Source organism: Chiloscyllium punctatum, chromosome 15 (genome assembly GCF_047496795.1).
Source record: "Chiloscyllium punctatum isolate Juve2018m chromosome 15, sChiPun1.3, whole genome shotgun sequence".
Classification (NCBI taxonomy): Eukaryota; Metazoa; Chordata; class Chondrichthyes; order Orectolobiformes; family Hemiscylliidae; genus Chiloscyllium; species Chiloscyllium punctatum.
The window spans coordinates 12,475,455-12,494,134 of record NC_092753.1 but is presented as its reverse complement, the minus strand read 5'-3'; the positions used below and the strand labels follow the sequence as shown (position 1 = coordinate 12,494,134).

The following is an 18,680-nucleotide window of genomic DNA, read 5'->3' as shown; positions in this document are numbered from 1 at the left end:
CCAATTCACCTGGCCTGCACATCTTTGGACTGTGGGAGGAAACCGGAGCACCCGGAGGAAACCCACGCAGATACCGGGAGAATGTGCAAACTCCACACAGTCAGTCGCCTGAGGCGGGAATTGAACCCGGGTCTCCGGCGCTGTGAGGCAGCAGTGCTAACCACTGTGCCACCGTGCCGCCCACGGGTGGGGAGGGAGGGATGGGGAGGTAGAACCAAACCCCATGTTTTGTGCCCCTGAGCACAACAACAATGATAGATGCCAGCTGTAGTTAAAAGGATGACTTGCAGGTGAATGGCCAGCACAATTGTACACCCTTTCTGAAGGCATCCTCTCCCCTATTGATCAGCCACCCAATTAGAAAAAAAGCACAGTAAAACTTGTAAATGGGATATACAGGTTCAATGTAGGTACATTTAATATTGTCACCTGTACCATGGTACAGTGAAAAATGCATAATGACGCCATGTTCTGGTGCCATCTTGGATGACGGAATAAACAGTTAAAAAATGGACTTGTCTTTGATACATCTAAATGGAAGTACAGTATGTTCATTTACCATTAAAGGTAAGGTGGCCATAGACCTACCAGAGCACAAGGCCGCTCTCTCATTAGAGAGAGACAACGGGGGAGCTGGTTTAACGTGAGGGTCACCATGCCTCTGGCAAGGGGAGAGGTCGAGAAGGTGGCACATTCATGGTAACCTCAGCTGCCACCAGGAATTGACACCATTTTCTTGGGCCGACTGAGCTAACTGACCTGCCCATTGATCAGGATTGCCCTCTGCAAAATACATTAGAGCACGGACTCTTCTCCTACATTGGGTGGGGTCACTGAAGGGCTGTCAGTTCAGGGGATCAGGCTCTTTCTTTGATTGAAATCTTCCTTTAAAAGGAGGTGGAAGCAAACTTTTGTCACAGTAAGGGTATAGAACCCCCTTCCCACTTGCAATGACTACAAGACCCTCAGATCCATTTTCAAAACCCAGATGGCGGGTCCTGTCTGGAGAAGCCTTCGCTCTCTCGGCTGTGCACAGTCCCATGCCTGTGACGGTAACGTGGTTTACATCTGAAAGCCGGGACACCACAAAGCAAAAGGATCATAGAACCCCGACAGTGTGGAAGCAGGCCATTCAGCCCATCGAGTCCACCCCTCCAAACAGCATCTCCCCACACCCTGCACACCATGGGCAATTTGGCATGGCCAATCCACCTAACCTGACCACCTTCTGGCTGTCGGAGAAATCCCACGCAGACAGTTACCCAAGGAGGGGAATCAGAGCTGTGTCCCTGGCGCTGTGAGGCAGCAGTGCTAACCACTGAGCCACCGTGCCACACCTCGAGACCTCATCAGCGATTGGAACAAGTGCCGAGCTGAGGAAATGCCTTTGTTTGTTGGATCAAATCTTAAAACAAAGGTTCAGTCTAACCTGCTCAGATCAATGTTTAACCACACGCCATTACTTAGAAAGGAGCAAGGCTCCCCAAACAAGATTTGTCCCTCAACCTATACCACAGTTCAGTGGGTTGCTGTCTAGGAGATTATGCTACCTACAAAACTGCTGTTGTATGTCCCTGAGATAGTGGCTGTAACGATACTCCCAACATTTGATTATGAGGATATGCTCGACGTATTGTAAAAACACACACCCTCTTTTCTTGCCACCCTTGTATCTATTTATTTCAAAGTCCCTGACATTGATTAAAGGGCTGCTGCACTGCTGGAAAGACATAGGAGCAGATAAAGGCAGTCAGCCCATTGCGTCTATCCCAATGAGATCATGCCCGATCTGATAATCCGCATCTCCACTTTCCTGCCTTTCCTTATAACTCTCAATTCCCTTGCTGATTAAAAATCTATCTCATCCCTGAACATATTTTTCGTGAGGCAACCTCTAGAGCCCTCTGCAGTAAAGAATTCCACAGGTACACTACCCTCTCAGAGAAGATATTCCTCCTCATCTCAATTCTAAATGGGTGACTCCTTATTCTGAGTTGATGCCCTCTGGTCCTAGACTGTCCCACAAGGGGAAACAACCTCTCCCCAATGAGCCCATCAAGTTCCCTCAGAATCCTGTGAATAGTTCATTGTCTTGGTGTCCAGGCTTCGCCAGGATGAGTCATGAAATACAGTGTGGGGCTTGGGATTGGTGGAGGCAGCTGATCATGTGATCCCACTCCTCTGGGAACATGACCAATCATTACTGATAACCCTGTCAATATCACCAACCATAACCCTGTCAATATCACCATTACTGATAACTCTGTCAATATCACCAACCAATACTGATAACCCTGTCAATATCACAGATTATTGCTGATAACCCTGTCATTATCACCATTACTGATAACCCTGTCAATATCACCAACCAATACTGATAACCCTGTCAATATCACAGATTATTGCTGATAATGCTGCCAATATCACCAATTATTGCTGATAACCCTGCCATCTCACCGACCACTCCTGATGGCCCTGTTAATATCAGCCAGTGCCATTGATAATGCTGCCCATTTTACCAACCACTGTTGAAAGCTGTATCAATATCACTGCAGATAGCACCGCCGAAATCATTGAGTACTGCTGATAACACTACCCATCTCACCCATCGCTACTGATAACCCTGTCACTATCACCGCCCACTCCTGATCACCTGGACAATATCACTGGCATCCTGCGCCAGGTTCCCCTTTCTTACCCCCGCATTCGTTGCCTGTCCTTAACTGACCAGGAGGAGGCAGCAGTGGCCCACTTTCTTGAACCTGCCTCAGCCTTGAAAGGTGGGGGGGGGGGGGGGGGGGGGGCACTGTGGCACTGTGGGAACCGTGACAGATTCCCAAGCCAGGGAAGCGGTGAGTGGCACGGGGGTACCCATGCTCCCACTCGCCCTTTTGCCCTTTGGAGGTGGGTGGTATTGAGCTGGGGCTGGTAAGGCAGCTCCAGTGCAGCCGCAGCCGACTGTAGTGGGCTGCAAACTCCAGGCTGATATCCCTTTAGCCCCGAGTAGTCAGTAACAGGGGGAAGGTGAACAGCACAGCTCATTTGCCCCCCACGTGCGGCACAGAAGCATGACCATTTAGCACTAGATGGCAGCATTGTATGCTGCTAAACCCTGATACACAAACACACACACACAACTCTGTCTATATAATTAGACAGAAACTGCAACAGCTCCACACGCATTAGCTATTGAAAGAAATATCTACAAGCATATGCATTTCAACACATTACAGGGGGCAGGAAAAATGCCTTCCCATTGTTTGCTGTACTGCTGCACTTTTTAAAAACATTGCTTTTTTTTAACAGAAGGGGCCATTTTCCTTTTGAAAAGAAGCTGGTATCCAGTAACAGAAAGTGACAATCATAGGGACTGAATCTCTGGGAATGTGCTGCCTCATTGGAGGGGGGGGGGGGTGGAATAAGAAACAAGCAAACAACAACAAAAAAAAAGAGATCTTGCGTCTCAGTGAAGAGAATAGTCCAACACATCCCATTGTCAAGAAAGGCATGCAGATGCAAGATAAGATTGCCCTTACCTGCTGCCATGGCAGAATGCTCTCTGGACCCGTCGAAATGTTGGGTGTCCCTCTCATCAAATCTTTCAATCACTTCTTCTTCCACCCTCGGGGCTAGAGAGGCGAACGCTCAGAGGTTCAGCAGCGTGCAACACCTGGTTAAAAGCTGAGGGTAGTCACACAGATAGGGAGGGAGAGAGAGAGAGAGGAGGGGGGGGACAAAAGCTTGCCGAGCATCTGCTGTTATCGCTGGCAGTAGCAATCCTTTTGCTTGCAGTCAGTATACAATCAACACCAATGTGCTCAGATAACTTCCTGCACGCTCGTCAACAGGCGAGAGAGAGAGAGAGAAACAAGCCCCACCAGCCCCGCAAGACAACAGTTTCCAGGCAGGGAAATAAATCAGAATCCGTTTCACGGGGGCAGAGTCCCAAGGGAGGTGAGTTCCTTCTGTTTGTTCTCCTCTCTCTCTGTGTTCAACGCTTCAACAACTGGGCTACAGCGTCTTTAACCTTCTCCAACTCAGAAAGACGGATGCCATTTAAGTGGCCGTACACTAGTTTACCTTGGGGACCCTGTGTCTTATCTGTGCTGGAACAGCACACGCAGCCTTTTGTCCCCAGCAGCATCTGTGATTGCAACATTTAAAGGTATATACACACACACACACGCTGGTTTACTCTTATGTGTTTCAGAGCCAGCTCCCCTCTGCATTCTCCCAGGTGCTGACTGACCCTGGTTCTAAAGAGCCAGAAGGTGCCCCTTGGACAGACTTTCCTCTGTACCCTCACCTGAAAGGAGCACATACGCTGGGTGGGGACATTGTCCTTTCACTTGGAGAACAGTTTGATTCTTTCACCAGTTTCCAATGTGTGATAGGGGAAGGAAACAGAGAGAGAGAGAGAGACACTAGCCCCCTGAAAAGTACACCACACGACCCAGATTCTGAGGTGGAGTCAGGAGTCCCTAATGCTCAGTGTGCACAATGAAGGAATGAGACCGCACACTTGCAAAATAAGCTTCCAGAGATTGTTTGGCAGTAATTGAGATGTGTCAGGCCATTGACTTGGCAACTTTTTAATCAAGTGTTTTCACCCGAGGGGCAGCTTTTTCACGCAGAGGATGGTGTGTATATGAAAGGAACTGCCAAAGGAAGTGGTAGAGGAGGGAGCAATTAAAACATTTTAAAGGCATTTGGGCAGGTACATGGATAGGAAAGGCCGAGAGGCGCATGGGCCAAATGCAGGCAAATGGGACTGGTTCAGTGTAGGATACCTCATTGGCGTGGACGAATGGGACTGAAGGGTCTGCTTCCGTAGTGTATCACTCTCTGACAATGTCTGGTGTTTGGAGACCCCTTTCAACACAGGTATGTGTGTCTGTGATTGTATGTCTATGTTTATGTGTGTGACTGTGAGTGGCTGTGTTTGTGTGTGTGTCTGTGATTATATGTCTATGTTTATGTGTGTGTCTGAGTGACTCTGTGTGTCTGTGATTGTATGTCTATGTTTATGTCTATGTTTATGTGTGTGTCTGTGAGTGACTGTGTGGGCGGGTGTCTCTATGCACGTGTGCGTATGTGTATCTCTGTATCTGTGTGTCTGTGTGTAAATTAAGAGAGGGGAGGGTTGTAATCAAATGAGTGAGGTAAAAGATTTTAAGGAAATGGTTAAAAAAAGTTATAACTTTTGATTTTTCAGAAAATCCCCAAGACTAATTCAATTGTGAAGGAATGAGAATGCACACTTGGAAGATGAACCTATGAAGTCGAGGGAGATTATTTGTCAGAAATTAAGGTTTACTGAGCTATAGAGAGAGAATGCTGTCTGTCACTTATCATCCTTAGCCTAAATATTGGGCCAGGAGAAAGTGAGGACTGCAGATGCTGGAGATCAGAGTCGAGAGTGTGGGGCTGGAAAAGCACAGCAGGTCAGGCAGCATCCGAGGAGCAGGAGAATCGACATTTTGGGCATAAGCCCTTCATCAGGAATTCGGGCATAAGCCCTTCACCAGGAAGCCCGTTTCCCTGATGAAGAGCTTATGCCCAAAATGTCGATTCTCCTGCTCCTCGGATGCTGCCTGACCTGCTGTGCTTTTCCAGTGCCATACTCTCGGTTCTGAATATTGGCCCATCATGTTCTACAAAAGCAATAGCTAAACACTCCTAAGCTCTCGCCCTTTCCTCAGAGCTCAGCATTCTCTTCAGATTTATCCACTGCCGAATTGCAATTTACGAGTGAATAGGCTTCTCTGATCCTTCGAGGAAGTATTATGACCATGCCCTCATAACCTTTCCTCTTGCCTCTGGTTGTTCTGCAGTTCCATCTTATTTCCCCAACTGAAACCCTCCATAATTCTGAAGGTGTGTATTACATTTCCCTTTGACTTTCCCTGCTCTGAGTAGCATGTCCACATCACTAAATTCTCCCAGCGTTGGTAACGTTGCTGTAACTCCCCGGCATTGTCACTCAGCCCTTAAGAGGCTTCTGAAAGTGTGGCCCCAGAACTGGGAATGTTACCCAACTGAGCTGGGGCTTAACCCAGCGTTTTAAGAAGCTTTCGTAAAAACATCCTTGCCCTTCGACTTTATGCCTGTGTCAAATTAGATCCCTTTATTTCAAAAACAGCCTTCTCAATTTGTCCTGCAACCTTCAAAGTCTCGTGCACATATACATGAGATCTCCCTGGTCTGTGGCCCTTTAATTTAGATTTTCTCGCTTCTCTCTTGAGCCTTCCAGCTGAAATGAATCATTTCACACTTTTCTGCATTAAATTCCATCTGCCATATGTCTTCCCCTTTCAGTTCTCCCCAAGTCTGTCCCTCATCTCCTCACTGTTTGCTGTATTTCCAGCATTGCTATATTTTGCGGCGTTTCACTGTGAACTTTCAAATTATGCTCTACATGCTGAAGGCAGCCTAGTGAACGTGTGTCGGGAAGGGCATTGGTTTTGACCCCAAACCCTGGGGGACACCATTGAACACATTTCTCCAGTTTGAAAAACAAACAGTCATTAAACATGACTCACTGTTGTTTTGTCCCTCAGTTGGTGTGTGTGTGTCTGGATTAGTGGTGCTGGAAGAGCACAGCAGTTCAGGCAGCATCCAACAAGCCCGGTCATTGCATCGTGAAGTGTATGGCCTTGCTTAGCCCATTATCAACCAGCTTTTGAAAATCCCTATGCACCTCACAGGCTTGACGGGATCTTGCACAACGTTGGGAAATTCCAATCTGTTTTCCTTCGGTCCAACCCACCCGTGCCGATCAGATATCCTAAATTAATCTTGTCCCATCCGCCAGCATTTGGCCCGTAGCCGTCCAATCCTTTCCTACTCATATACCCATCCAGATGGCTTTTAAATGTTGCAATTGTACCAGCCTTTCCTCACTTTCGAGAATGTTGCAGTGGAGGGAATGCAGGCACAGCAAGATCCCAAAAACAGCAGTGTGAAGGTGGCTCGCGATATACTGTTTTTTGCTTGTAGTGTTGATCAAGGAACAAACATTGGCTAGGGCACAGAGGGTAATTTCTCTGTCGACTTTCACCATGAATTGTACGTGCATCAAACAGAACCAATGTGTCCACGTCATCCAAAAGCCCCTGGCAGTTCTCTCCCGTCACATTTTCCCAACTCGGCTTTTATGCTTAGTCCCTCAACCCTCAACCTGAGTGAGCCCCAGCTGACACAACAGACGAAATATTAACCTCCGTCATCGCCTTCAAACATTTCAACAAATTCAGTTCAATTCAAGTTACCTGGAACAGCTCCTTTATGGGTTTTATTTATGAAGTTTACTTTTCCCCAAGCGTCGAGTAACCCAGCCCCAGATTATAGTCTCTGAAACATTCTCCCTGAGCCGCAGTCAGGCTGATTAGCCAAGAGATGTCACACTTATTCTTCCATTTTGGCCAGGCTTCAGTTTATATTTGCACCCCCTGACTCGCTCACCCCTCCTGGCCCTGTGGAGGACTGAGATACTGTGGCCCGCAACCACATGTCCGCCCTGGTAGCACCCATCTGGATCGGCTGACCTGCGCTACATTAAGTGCCCCCTATTCACCCATGTTTCTGCTCTCCAACCTCTCCATCGCACCCTCCTTGATTGTGATACGGATAGTCTGGCCTTCTTTCAAAAAGACAGACACAAAGGACCTCATCTGATCCATTTACCTGTGCAAAGTGACCTGCTTTACCATCCCTCATTGAGTCCAACTTTCCTTTGATTTACTGCTTCGTATTTAAATTTAAAAACGCACAAAGTCTTGGTGTTCTGTTTTGCGTTGCCCCCTAATTTATTTGGATGTGTTTTTTTCATCCCTCTGATGAGCTCTTTAGGTTCTTGTCCCCACGTTCTCTGGACTCAGATCGGAGCAGCTTGCATTATGAAACAGTAGGTGAGCAGCAGAGATAGGGACTCTACAGTCGGGGCGTGGATAGGCAATTCCGTGGCAGCGAGACAGACTCCAGGATGATGCATTTCCTTTCTGGTGCCAGTGTCTCTGAGCAGGCACTGGAACGCGCTGTGAGGGGAGATGGTGGAAGCAGATACAATAGCAATGTTTAAGAGGCATTTAGACAGGTGCGTGAGCATGCAGAGAATGGAGGGAAACAGACCATGTGCAGTCAGATGGGGATTACTTTAGAATAGCATCATGTTAGCACGACATGATGGGCCAAAGGGCCTGTTCCTGTGCTGTACTGTTAGCATTGTCAGTGCTCTAACTTTGGATGGCTTTGCTTTTCTCTGTGTCCAACATAAACTCATACAGTCTCTACTTTATAGGCCACCCCAAATTCTCACGTACTGTTCAAACTCCCAATCTTTGATTCTGATCAACCTGCTTCAGATTCCCTTTCAAACCATATAAGGTGACCTGCTTGGACTGGAAGACTTTCATGTCCATTTGTTCCATGTCATAGTTCCTCAAAACCTAAAGATATTGTGATTACTGTTACCCAAATGCTTTATTGCAAAAAGTGCTACCACGTCATTCCACGGAAATGGATGCTCCGTTTACACTTTTATGGGATATAGGTGTCACTGTATGCTGTCTATTCATGAACTCAGCCAAATGTTGGGCCGTTATCGAGGGCAGCTAACATCCACATCTATGGTTGTGGTAATGCCAACACATGTTGGGCAGGTTGGAAACTATGACAGACTTCCTATCGTATGCAATGTTCCCTCTCATTCACTGGAAAGATGCCCAGAGCATTCGTTAGTTCCCATTACAGGGATTTTTTCTCTCTCTCTCTCTCCTCATTTTGTTGTGCTTATGAGAGGATAATAAATGGTCTGCATTAAATGACAATACCAGCCCGTGCACTGAAATTAATTCAAGGTCAATACTTCAAGGCTCAAAAAGGAAGCCGCCCCAAAGTACTGCCAGCCAATCAGACGCTCTGCAACAGCGGGAAGACCATTCGAGGAATGGTCCCTGAGGGTCTCCAATACTGACAATATATAGTATACTGGGAACGGTGGGCTCCGATGGTCTCCAATACTGACAATATATAGTATACTGGGAACGGTGGGCTCCGATGGTCTCCAATACTGACAATATATAGTATACTGGGAACAGTGGTCCCTGATGGTCTATAATAATGACAATATATAGTATACTTGGAACAGTGGACCCTGTTGGTCTCCAATACTGACAATATATAGTATACTGGGAACAGTGGGCCCTGATGTTCGCCCATACTGACAAGATATAGTATACTGGGAACAGTGGGCCCTGATGTTCTCGCATACTGACAATATAAAGTATACTGGGTGCTGTGGGCTCTGATGGTCTCCGATACTGACAGCATACAGTATACTAGGAACAGTGGGAGCTGATGGTCTCCAACACAGACAATATATAGTATACTGGGAACGGTGGGCCCTGATGGTCTCCAATACTGACAATATATAGTATACTGGGAACAGTGGGCCCTGATGGTCTCCAATACTGACAATATATAGTATACTGGGAACAGTGGGCCCTAATGGTCTCCAATACTGACAATATATACGATACTGAGAACGGTGGGCCCTGGTGGTCTCCAACACTGACAATATATAGTACACTGGGAACAATGGGCCCTGATGGTCTCCAATACTGACAATATATAGTATACTGGGAACAGTGGGCCCTGATGGTCTCCAATACTGACAATATATAGTATACTGGGAACAGTGGGCCCTGACGATCTCCAATACTGACAATATATAGTATTCTGGGAACAGTGGGCCCTGACGATCTCCAATACTGACAATATATAGTATTCTGGGAACAGTGGGCTCTGATGGTCTGCAATACTGACAATATATAGTATACTGGAAACGGTGTGCTCTGATGATCTCCAATACTGACAATATATAGTATACTGGGAACAGTGTGCTCTGATGGTCTCCAGTACTGACAATATATAGTATACTGGTAACAATGGGCCCTGGTGGTATCCAATACTGATAATATACTGTATACTGGGAATGGTGGGCCCTGATGATCTCCAATACTAACAATATATAGTACAGTGGGAACAATGTGCCCTGATGGTCTCCATTACTGACAATATATGGTTTACTGTGGACAGTGGGTCCTGATGTTCTCCAATACTGACAATATATGGTATACTGAACAGAGGGCCGTGATGGTCTCCCATGCTGACAATATATTGTGTACTGGGAAATGTGGGCCCTGATGGACTCCAATACTGACAATATATAGTATACTGGTTGCATTGGGCTCTGATGGTATCCAATACTGAGAAAATGTAGTATACTGGGTGCACTGGTCCCTGATGGTCTCCAATACTGACAATATCAAGTATACTGGGAATGGTGGGCCCTGATGATCTCCAATACTGACAATATATAGTATACTGGGAATGGTGGGCCCTGATGATCTCCAATACTGACAACACATCGTATAGTGGGAACAATGTGCCCTGATGGTCTCCATTACTGACAATATATAGTTTACTGGGGACAGTGGGTCCTGATGGTCTCCAATACTGACAATATGTAGTATACTGGGAACGGTGTGCCCTGTGGGTCTCCAATACTGACAATATATAGTATACTGGGAATGGTGTGCCCTGATGGTCTCCAATACTGACAATATATAGTATACTGAACAGTGGGCCCTGATGGTCTCCCATACTGACAATATATTGTGTACTGGGAACAGTGGGCCCTGATGGTCTCCAATACTGACAATATATAGTATACTGGTTGCATTGGGCTCTGCTGGTCTCCAATACGGAGAAAATGTAGTATACTGGGTGCACGGGTCACTGATGATCTCCAATACTGACAATGTATAGTATAATGAGAACAGTGGGCTCAGATGGTTTCCAATACTGACAATATATAGTATAATGGGAACAGTGGGCCATGATGGTCTCCAATATTGACACTGTACAGTATACTGGGTACGGTGTGCCCTGATGGTCTCCAATACTGACAATATATAGTATACTGTGAACGGTGGGCCCTGGTGGTATCCAACACTGACAATATGTAGTATACTGGGAACAGTGGACCCTGATGTTCTCCAACACTGACAATATATAGTATACTCGGAACGGTGTGCCCTTTTGGTCTCCAATACTAACAATATATAGTATACTGGGAATGGTGTGCCCTGATGGTCTCCAATACTGACAATATAGAGTTTACAGGGGACAGTGGGTCCTGATGGTCTCCAATACTGACAATATATAGTATACTGGGAACGGTGTGCCCTGTTGGTCTCCAATACTAACAATATATAGTATACTGGGAATGGTGTGCCCTTATGGTCTCCAATACTGACAATATATAGTATACTGAACAGTGGGCCCTGATGGTCTCCCATACTGACAATATATTGTGTATGGGACCAGTGGGCCCTGATGGTCTCCAATACTGACAATATATAGTATACTGGTTGCATTGGGCTCTGCTGGTCTCCAATACTGAGAAACTGTAGTATACTGGGTGCACTGGTCACTGATGATCTCCAATACTGACAATGTATAGTATAATGAGAACAGTGGGCCCTGATGCTCTCCAATACTGACAATATATAGTATACTGGGAACAGTGGGCTCTGATGGTCTCCAATACTGACAAGATATAGTATAATTGAAACAGTGGGCCCTGATGGTCTCCAATATTGACACTGTACAGTATATTGGGTACGGTGTGCCCTGATGGTCTCCAATACTGACAATATATAGTATACTGTGAACAGTGGGCCCTGGTGTTCTCCAACATAGACAATGTATAGTATACTTGGAACAGTGGGCTCTGATGGTGTCCAATACTGACAATATATAGTATACTGGGAACAGTGGGCCCTGATCGTCTCTCATACTGACAATATATAGTATACTGGGAACAGTGGTCCCTGATCGTCTCTCATACTGACAATATATAGTGTACTGGGTGCAATGGGCCCTGATGGTCTCAAGTACTGACAATATATAGTATACTGGGAACGGTGGGCCCTGATGGTCTCCAACACTGACAATATATAGTATTCTGGGAACGGTGGGACCTGATAATCTCCAATACTGACAATATATAGTACAGTTGGAACAATATGCCCTGATGGTCTCCATTACTGACAATATATAGTTTACTGGGACAGTGGGTCCTGATGGTCTCCCATACTGACAATATATTGTGGACTGGGAAAGGAGGTCCCTGATGGTCTCTAATAATGACAATATACAGTATACTGGGAACAGTGGACCCTGTTGGTCTCGAATACTGACAATATCTCGTATACTGGGAACGGTGGGCCCTGATGTTCTCCCATACTAACAATATATGGTATACTGGGTGCTGTGGATTCTGATGGTCTCCAATACTGACAATATATAGTATACTGTGAACGGTGGGCCCTGATGGTCTCCAATGCTGACAATATATAGTATACTGGGAACAGTACGCCCTGATGTTCTCCCATACTGACAATATATAGTATACTGAGAACAGTGGTCCCTGATGGTCTCTAATAATGACAATATATAGTATACTGGGAACAGTGGAACCTGTTGGTCTCCAGTACTGACAATATATAGTATACTGGGAGCAGTGGGCCCTTATGGTCTCCAATACTGCCAATATATAGTATACTGGGAATAGTGGGCCCTGATGTTCTCCCATACTGACAATATATAGTATACTGGGAACGGTGTGCTCTGATGGTCTCCAGTACTGACAATATATAGTACACTGAGAACAGTAGTCCCTGATGTTCTCCAGTACTGACAATATATAGTATACTGGTAACAATGGGCCCTGGTGGTATCCAACACTGACAATATATAGTATACTGGGAACAGTGGGCCCTGATGGTCTCCAATACTGACAATATATAGTATACTGGGAACGGTGTGCTCTGATGGTCTCCAGTACTGATAATATATAGTATACTGGTAACAATGGGCCCTGGTGGTATCCAATACTGATAATATACTGTATACTGGGAATGATGGGCCCTGATGATCTCCAATACTAACAATATATAGTACAGTGGGAACAATGTGCCCTGATGGTCTCCATTACTGACAATATATGATTTACTGTGGACAGTGGGTCCTGATGTTCTCCAATACTGACAATATATAGTATACTGAACAGAGGGCCCTGATGGTCTCCCATGCTGACAATATATTGTGTACTGGGAAATGTGGGCCCTGATGGACTCCAATACTGACAATATTTAGTATACTGGTTGCATTGGGCTCTGATGGTATCCAATACTGAGAAAATGTAGTATACTGGGTGCACTGGTCCCTGATGGTCTCCAATACTGACAATATCAAGTATACTGGGAACATTGGGACCTGATGATCTCCAATACTGACAAGATATAGTATGCTGGTAACAGTGGGCTCTGATGGTCTCCAATACTGACAATATATAGTATACTGGGAACGGTGGGCCCTGATGATCTCCAATACTGACAATATATAGTTTACTGGGGACACTAAGTCCTGATGGTCTCCAATACTGACAATATATGGTATACTGAACAGAGGGCCGTGATGGTCTCCCATGCTGACAATACATTGTGAACTGGGAAAAGTGGGCCCTGATGGACTCCAATACTGACAATATATAGTATACTGGTTGCATTGGGCTCTGATGGTATCCAATACTGAGAAAATGTGGTATACTGGGTGAACTGGTCCCTGATGATCTCCAATACTGACAATATATAGTATAATAGGAACAGTGGGCCCTGATTTTCTCCAATACTGACAATATATAGTATACAGGGAACAGTGGGCCCTGATGGTCTCCAGTACTGACAATATATAGTTTACTGGTAACAATGGGCCCTGGTGGTATCCAACACTGACAATATATAGTATACTGGGAACAGTGGGCCCTGATGGTCTCCAATTCTGACAATATATAGTATACTGGGAACAATATGCCCTGATGGTCTCCAGTACTGACAATATATAGTTTACTGAGACAGTGGGTCCTGATGGTCTCCCATACTGACAATTTATTGTGTACTGGGAAAGGAGGGCCCTGATGGTCTCCCATACTGACAATATACAGTATACTGGGAACAGTGGGCCCTGATGGTCTCCAATACTAACAATAAGTAGTATACTGGGAATGGTGTGCCCTGATGGTCTCCAATACTGACAATATGTTGTATACTGGGAATGGTGTGCCCTGATGGTCTCCAATACTGACAATATGTTGTATACAGGGAACAGTGGGCCCTGTTGGTCTCCAATACTGACAATATCTCGTATACTGGGAGCAGTGCACCCTGATGTTCTCTCATACTGACAATATATAGTATACTGAGAACAGTGGTCCCTGATTGTGTCTAATAATGACAATATATAGTATACTGGGAACAGTGGAACCTGTTGGTCTCCAATACTGACAATATCTCGTATACTGGGAGCAGTGCACCCTGATGTTCTCTCATACTGACAATATATAGCATACTGAGAACAGTGGTCCCTGATTGTGTCTAATAATGACAATATATAGTATACTGGGAACAGTGGAACCTGTTGGTCTCCAATACTGACAATATATAGTATACTGGGAATAGTGGGCCCTGATGTTCTCCCATACTGACAATATATAGTATACTGGGAACAGTGGGCCCTGATGTTCTCCCAACCTGACAATATATAGTATACTGGGAACAGTGGGCTCTGATGGTCTCCAATACTGACAATATATAGTATACTGGGAACAGTGGGCCCTGATGGTCTCCAATACTGACAATATATAGTATAATGAGAACGGTGGGCCCTGGTGGTCTCCAATACTGACAAAATATAGTATACTGGGTACAGTGGGCGTTGATGGTCTCCAATACTGACAATATGTAGTATACTGGGAACGGTGTGCTCTGATGGTCTCCAGTACTGACAATATATAGTATACTGGGAACAATGGGCTCTGCTGGTATCCAATACTTACAATACATAGTATACTGGGAACAGTGGGCCCTGATGATCTCCAATACTGACAATATATAGTATACTGGGAACAGTGTGCTCTGATGGTCTCCAGTACTGACAATATATAAGTATACTGGGAACAGTGGACCCTGTTGGTCTCCAATAATGACAATATATAGTATACTTGGAACGGTGGGCCCTGATGGTCACCAATACTGACACTATATAGTATACTGGGAACAGTGGGCCCTGCTGGTCTCCAATACTGACAATATATAGTATACTGGGAACGGTGGGTCCAGATGGTCTCCAATACTGACAATATATAGTACAGTGGGAACAATGTTCCCTGATGGTCTCCATTACTGACAATATATGATTTGCTGGGGACAGTGGGTCCTGATGTTCTCCAATACTGACAATATATAGTATACTGAACAGTGGGCCCTGATGGTCTCCCATACTGACAATACATTGTGTACTGGGAAAAGTGGGCCCTGATGGACTCCAATACTGACAATATATAGTATACTGGTTGCATTGGGCTCTGATGGTATCCAATACTGAGAAAATGTAGAATACTGGGTGAACTGGTCCCTGATGGTCTCCAATACTGACAATATATAGTATCCTGGGAACAGTGGGCCCTGATTTTCTCCAATACTGACAAGATATAGTATCCTGGGAACAGTGGGCCCTGATGGTCTCCAATACTGACAATAAAGAGTATACTGGGAACGGTGTGCCTTGATGGTCTCCAATAATGACAATATTTCTTATACAGGGAACAGTGGGCCCTAATGGTCTCCAGTACTGACAATATATAGTGTACTGGTAACAATGGGCCCCGTTGGTATCCAACACTGACGATATATAGTATACTGCAAACAGTGGGTCCTGATGGTCTCCAGTAATGACAATATATAGTATACTGGGAACAGTGGGCCCTGATGGTCTCCAGTACTGACAATATATAGTATACGGGGAACACTGGGCTCTGAGGATCTCTAATACAGACAATATATAGTATACTGGGAACAGTGGGCCCTGGTGGTCTACAATATTGACAATATATAGTATACTGGAAACAGTGGGCCTTTATGGACTTCAATACTGAAAATATATAGGAAACTGGGAACATGCGCCCTGATGTTCTCCAATACTGACAATATATAGTATACTGGGAGCAGTGCGCCCTGATGGTCTCCAATACTGACAATATATAGTATACGGGGAACAGTGGGCTCTGATGGTCTCCATTACTGACAATATATAGTATACTGGGAACAGTGCGCCCTGATGGTCTCCATTACTGACAATATATAGTATACGGGGTACAGTGGGCCCTGATGGTCTCCAATACTGACAATATATAGTATACTGGGAACGGTGGGCCCTGGTGGTCTACAATATTGACAATATATAGTATACTGGAAACAGTGGGCCTTTATGGACTTCAATACTGAAAATATATAGGAAACTGGGAACATGCGCCCTGATGTTCTCCAATACTGACAATATATAGTATACTGGGAGCAGTGCGCCCTGATGGTCTCCAATACTGACAATATATAGTATACGGGGAACAGTGGGCCCTGTTGGTCTCCAATACTGACAATATATAGTATAATGAGAACAGTGGGCTCACATGGTTTCCAATACTGACGATATATAGTATACTGGGAACAGTGGGCCCTGATGCTCTCCAATACTGACAATATATAGTATACTGGTAACAATGGGCCCTGGTGGTATCTAACACTGACAATTTATAGTATACTGGGAACAGTGGGCCCTGTTCGTCTCCAATACTGACAATATATAGTATACTGGGAACGGTGTGCTCTGATGGTCTCCAGTACTGACAATATATAGTATACTGGGAACAGTGGGCCCTGATGATCTCCAATACTGACAATATATTGTATACTGGGAATGGTGGGCACTGGTGGTCTCCAATACTGACAATATATAGTATACTGGGAACGGTGGGCCCTGGTGGTCTCCAATACTGACAATATATACTATACTTGGAACAGTGTGCCCTGATGGTCTCCAATACTGACAATAGAAAGTATACTGGGAACTGTGGGCCCTGATGCTCTCCATTACTGACAATATATAGTGTACTGGGAACGGTGGGCCCTGGTGCTCTCCAATACTGACAATGTATAGTATACTGGGAACAGTGGACCCTGTTGGTCTCCAATACTGACAATATATAGTATACTGGGAGCAGTGCGCCCTGACGGTCTCCAATACTGACAAGATATAGTAGACTGGGAACAGTGGGCCCTGATGTTCTCCCATACTGACAATATATAGTATACTGAGTGCTGTGGGCTCTGATGGTCTACAATACTGACAATATATAGTATACTGGGAACAGGGGGCCCTGATGTTCTCCAATACTGACAATATATATAATGTACTGGGAACGGTGGGCCCTGATGGTCTCCAATACTGACAATAGAAAGTATACTGGGGACAATGGGCCCTGATGGTCTCCAATACTGACAATATATAGTATACTGGGAACATGTGCCCTGATGTTCTCCTATACTGACAATATATAGTATACTGGGAACAGTGGGCCCTGCTGGTCTCCAATACTGACAATATATAGTATACTGGGAACAGTGGGCTCTGATGATCTCCAATACTGACAATATTTAGTATACTGGGAACAGTGGGCCGTGCTGGTCTCCAGTACTGACAATATATAGTATACTGGGAACAGTCGGCCCTGATTGTCCCCAATACTGACAATATATAGTATACTGGGAACAGTGGCCCCTGCTGGTCTCCAGTACTGACAATATATAGTATACTGGGAACGGTGTGCCCTGTTGGTCTCCAATACTGACAATATATAGTATACTGTGAGCAGTGCGCCCTGATGGTCTCCAATACTGGCAAGATATAGTATACTGGGAACAGTGGGCACTGATGTTCTCCCATACTGACAATATATAGTATACTGGGTGCAGTTGGCCCTGATGGTCTCCAATACTGACAATATATAGTATACTGGGAACGGTGTGCCCTGGTGGTCTCCAATACTGACAATATAGAGTATACTGGGAACCGTGGGCCTTTATGGTCTACAATACTGACAATATATAGGAAACTGGGAACATGCGCCCTGATGTTCTCCAATACTGACAATATATAGTATACTGGGAGCAGTGCGCCCTTATGGTCTCCAATACTGACAAGATACAGTATACTGGGAACAGTGGGCCCTGATGTTCTCCCATACTGACAATATATAGTATACTGAGTGCTGTGGGCTCTGATGGTCTACAATACTGACAATATATAGTATACTGGGAACAGTGGGGCCTCATGGTCTCCAACACTGACAATATATAGTATACTGGGAACAGTGGACCGTTCTGGTCTCCAGTACTGACAATATATAGTATACTGGGAACAGTCGGCCCTGATGGTCCCCAATACTGACAATATGTAGTATACTGGGAAAAGTGGGCCCTGCTGGTCTCCAATACTGACAATATATAGTATACTGGGAACAGTGGGCTCTGATCGTCTCCAGTCCTGACAATATATAGTATACTGGTAACAATGAGCCCTGGTGGTATCCAATACTGACAATTTATAGTATACTGGGAAAAGTGGGCCTTGATGGTCAACAGTACTGACAATATATAGTATACTGGGAACAGTGGACCCTGTTGGTCTCCAATACTGACAATATATAGTCTACTGCGAGC

The 18,680-nt window shown here is 45.2% G+C and overlaps 1 protein-coding gene and 1 long non-coding RNA gene across 3 annotated transcripts in view; one reads left to right on the top strand and one right to left on the bottom strand.

The window, feature by feature from the left end:
* Positions 1-3,690, bottom strand: part of enox1 (ecto-NOX disulfide-thiol exchanger 1) — a 535,519-nt gene extending 531,829 nt beyond the window's left edge. For both annotated transcript variants that reach the window (XM_072584648.1, XM_072584649.1), the window contains exon 1: positions 3,537-3,690. In XM_072584648.1, coding sequence (XP_072440749.1) covers positions 3,537-3,546 — 10 coding nt within the window. In that variant the 5' untranslated portion in view covers positions 3,547-3,690. The remainder of the gene's footprint in view (positions 1-3,536) is intronic.
* Positions 3,691-3,848: 158 nt separating this feature from the next.
* LOC140486055 (uncharacterized) overlaps positions 3,849-18,680 on the top strand; it is a 55,778-nt gene continuing 40,946 nt past the window's right edge. Inside the window, exon 1 of the long non-coding RNA XR_011962515.1 lies at positions 3,849-3,954. This is a non-coding gene — a long non-coding RNA (uncharacterized lncRNA). The remainder of the gene's footprint in view (positions 3,955-18,680) is intronic.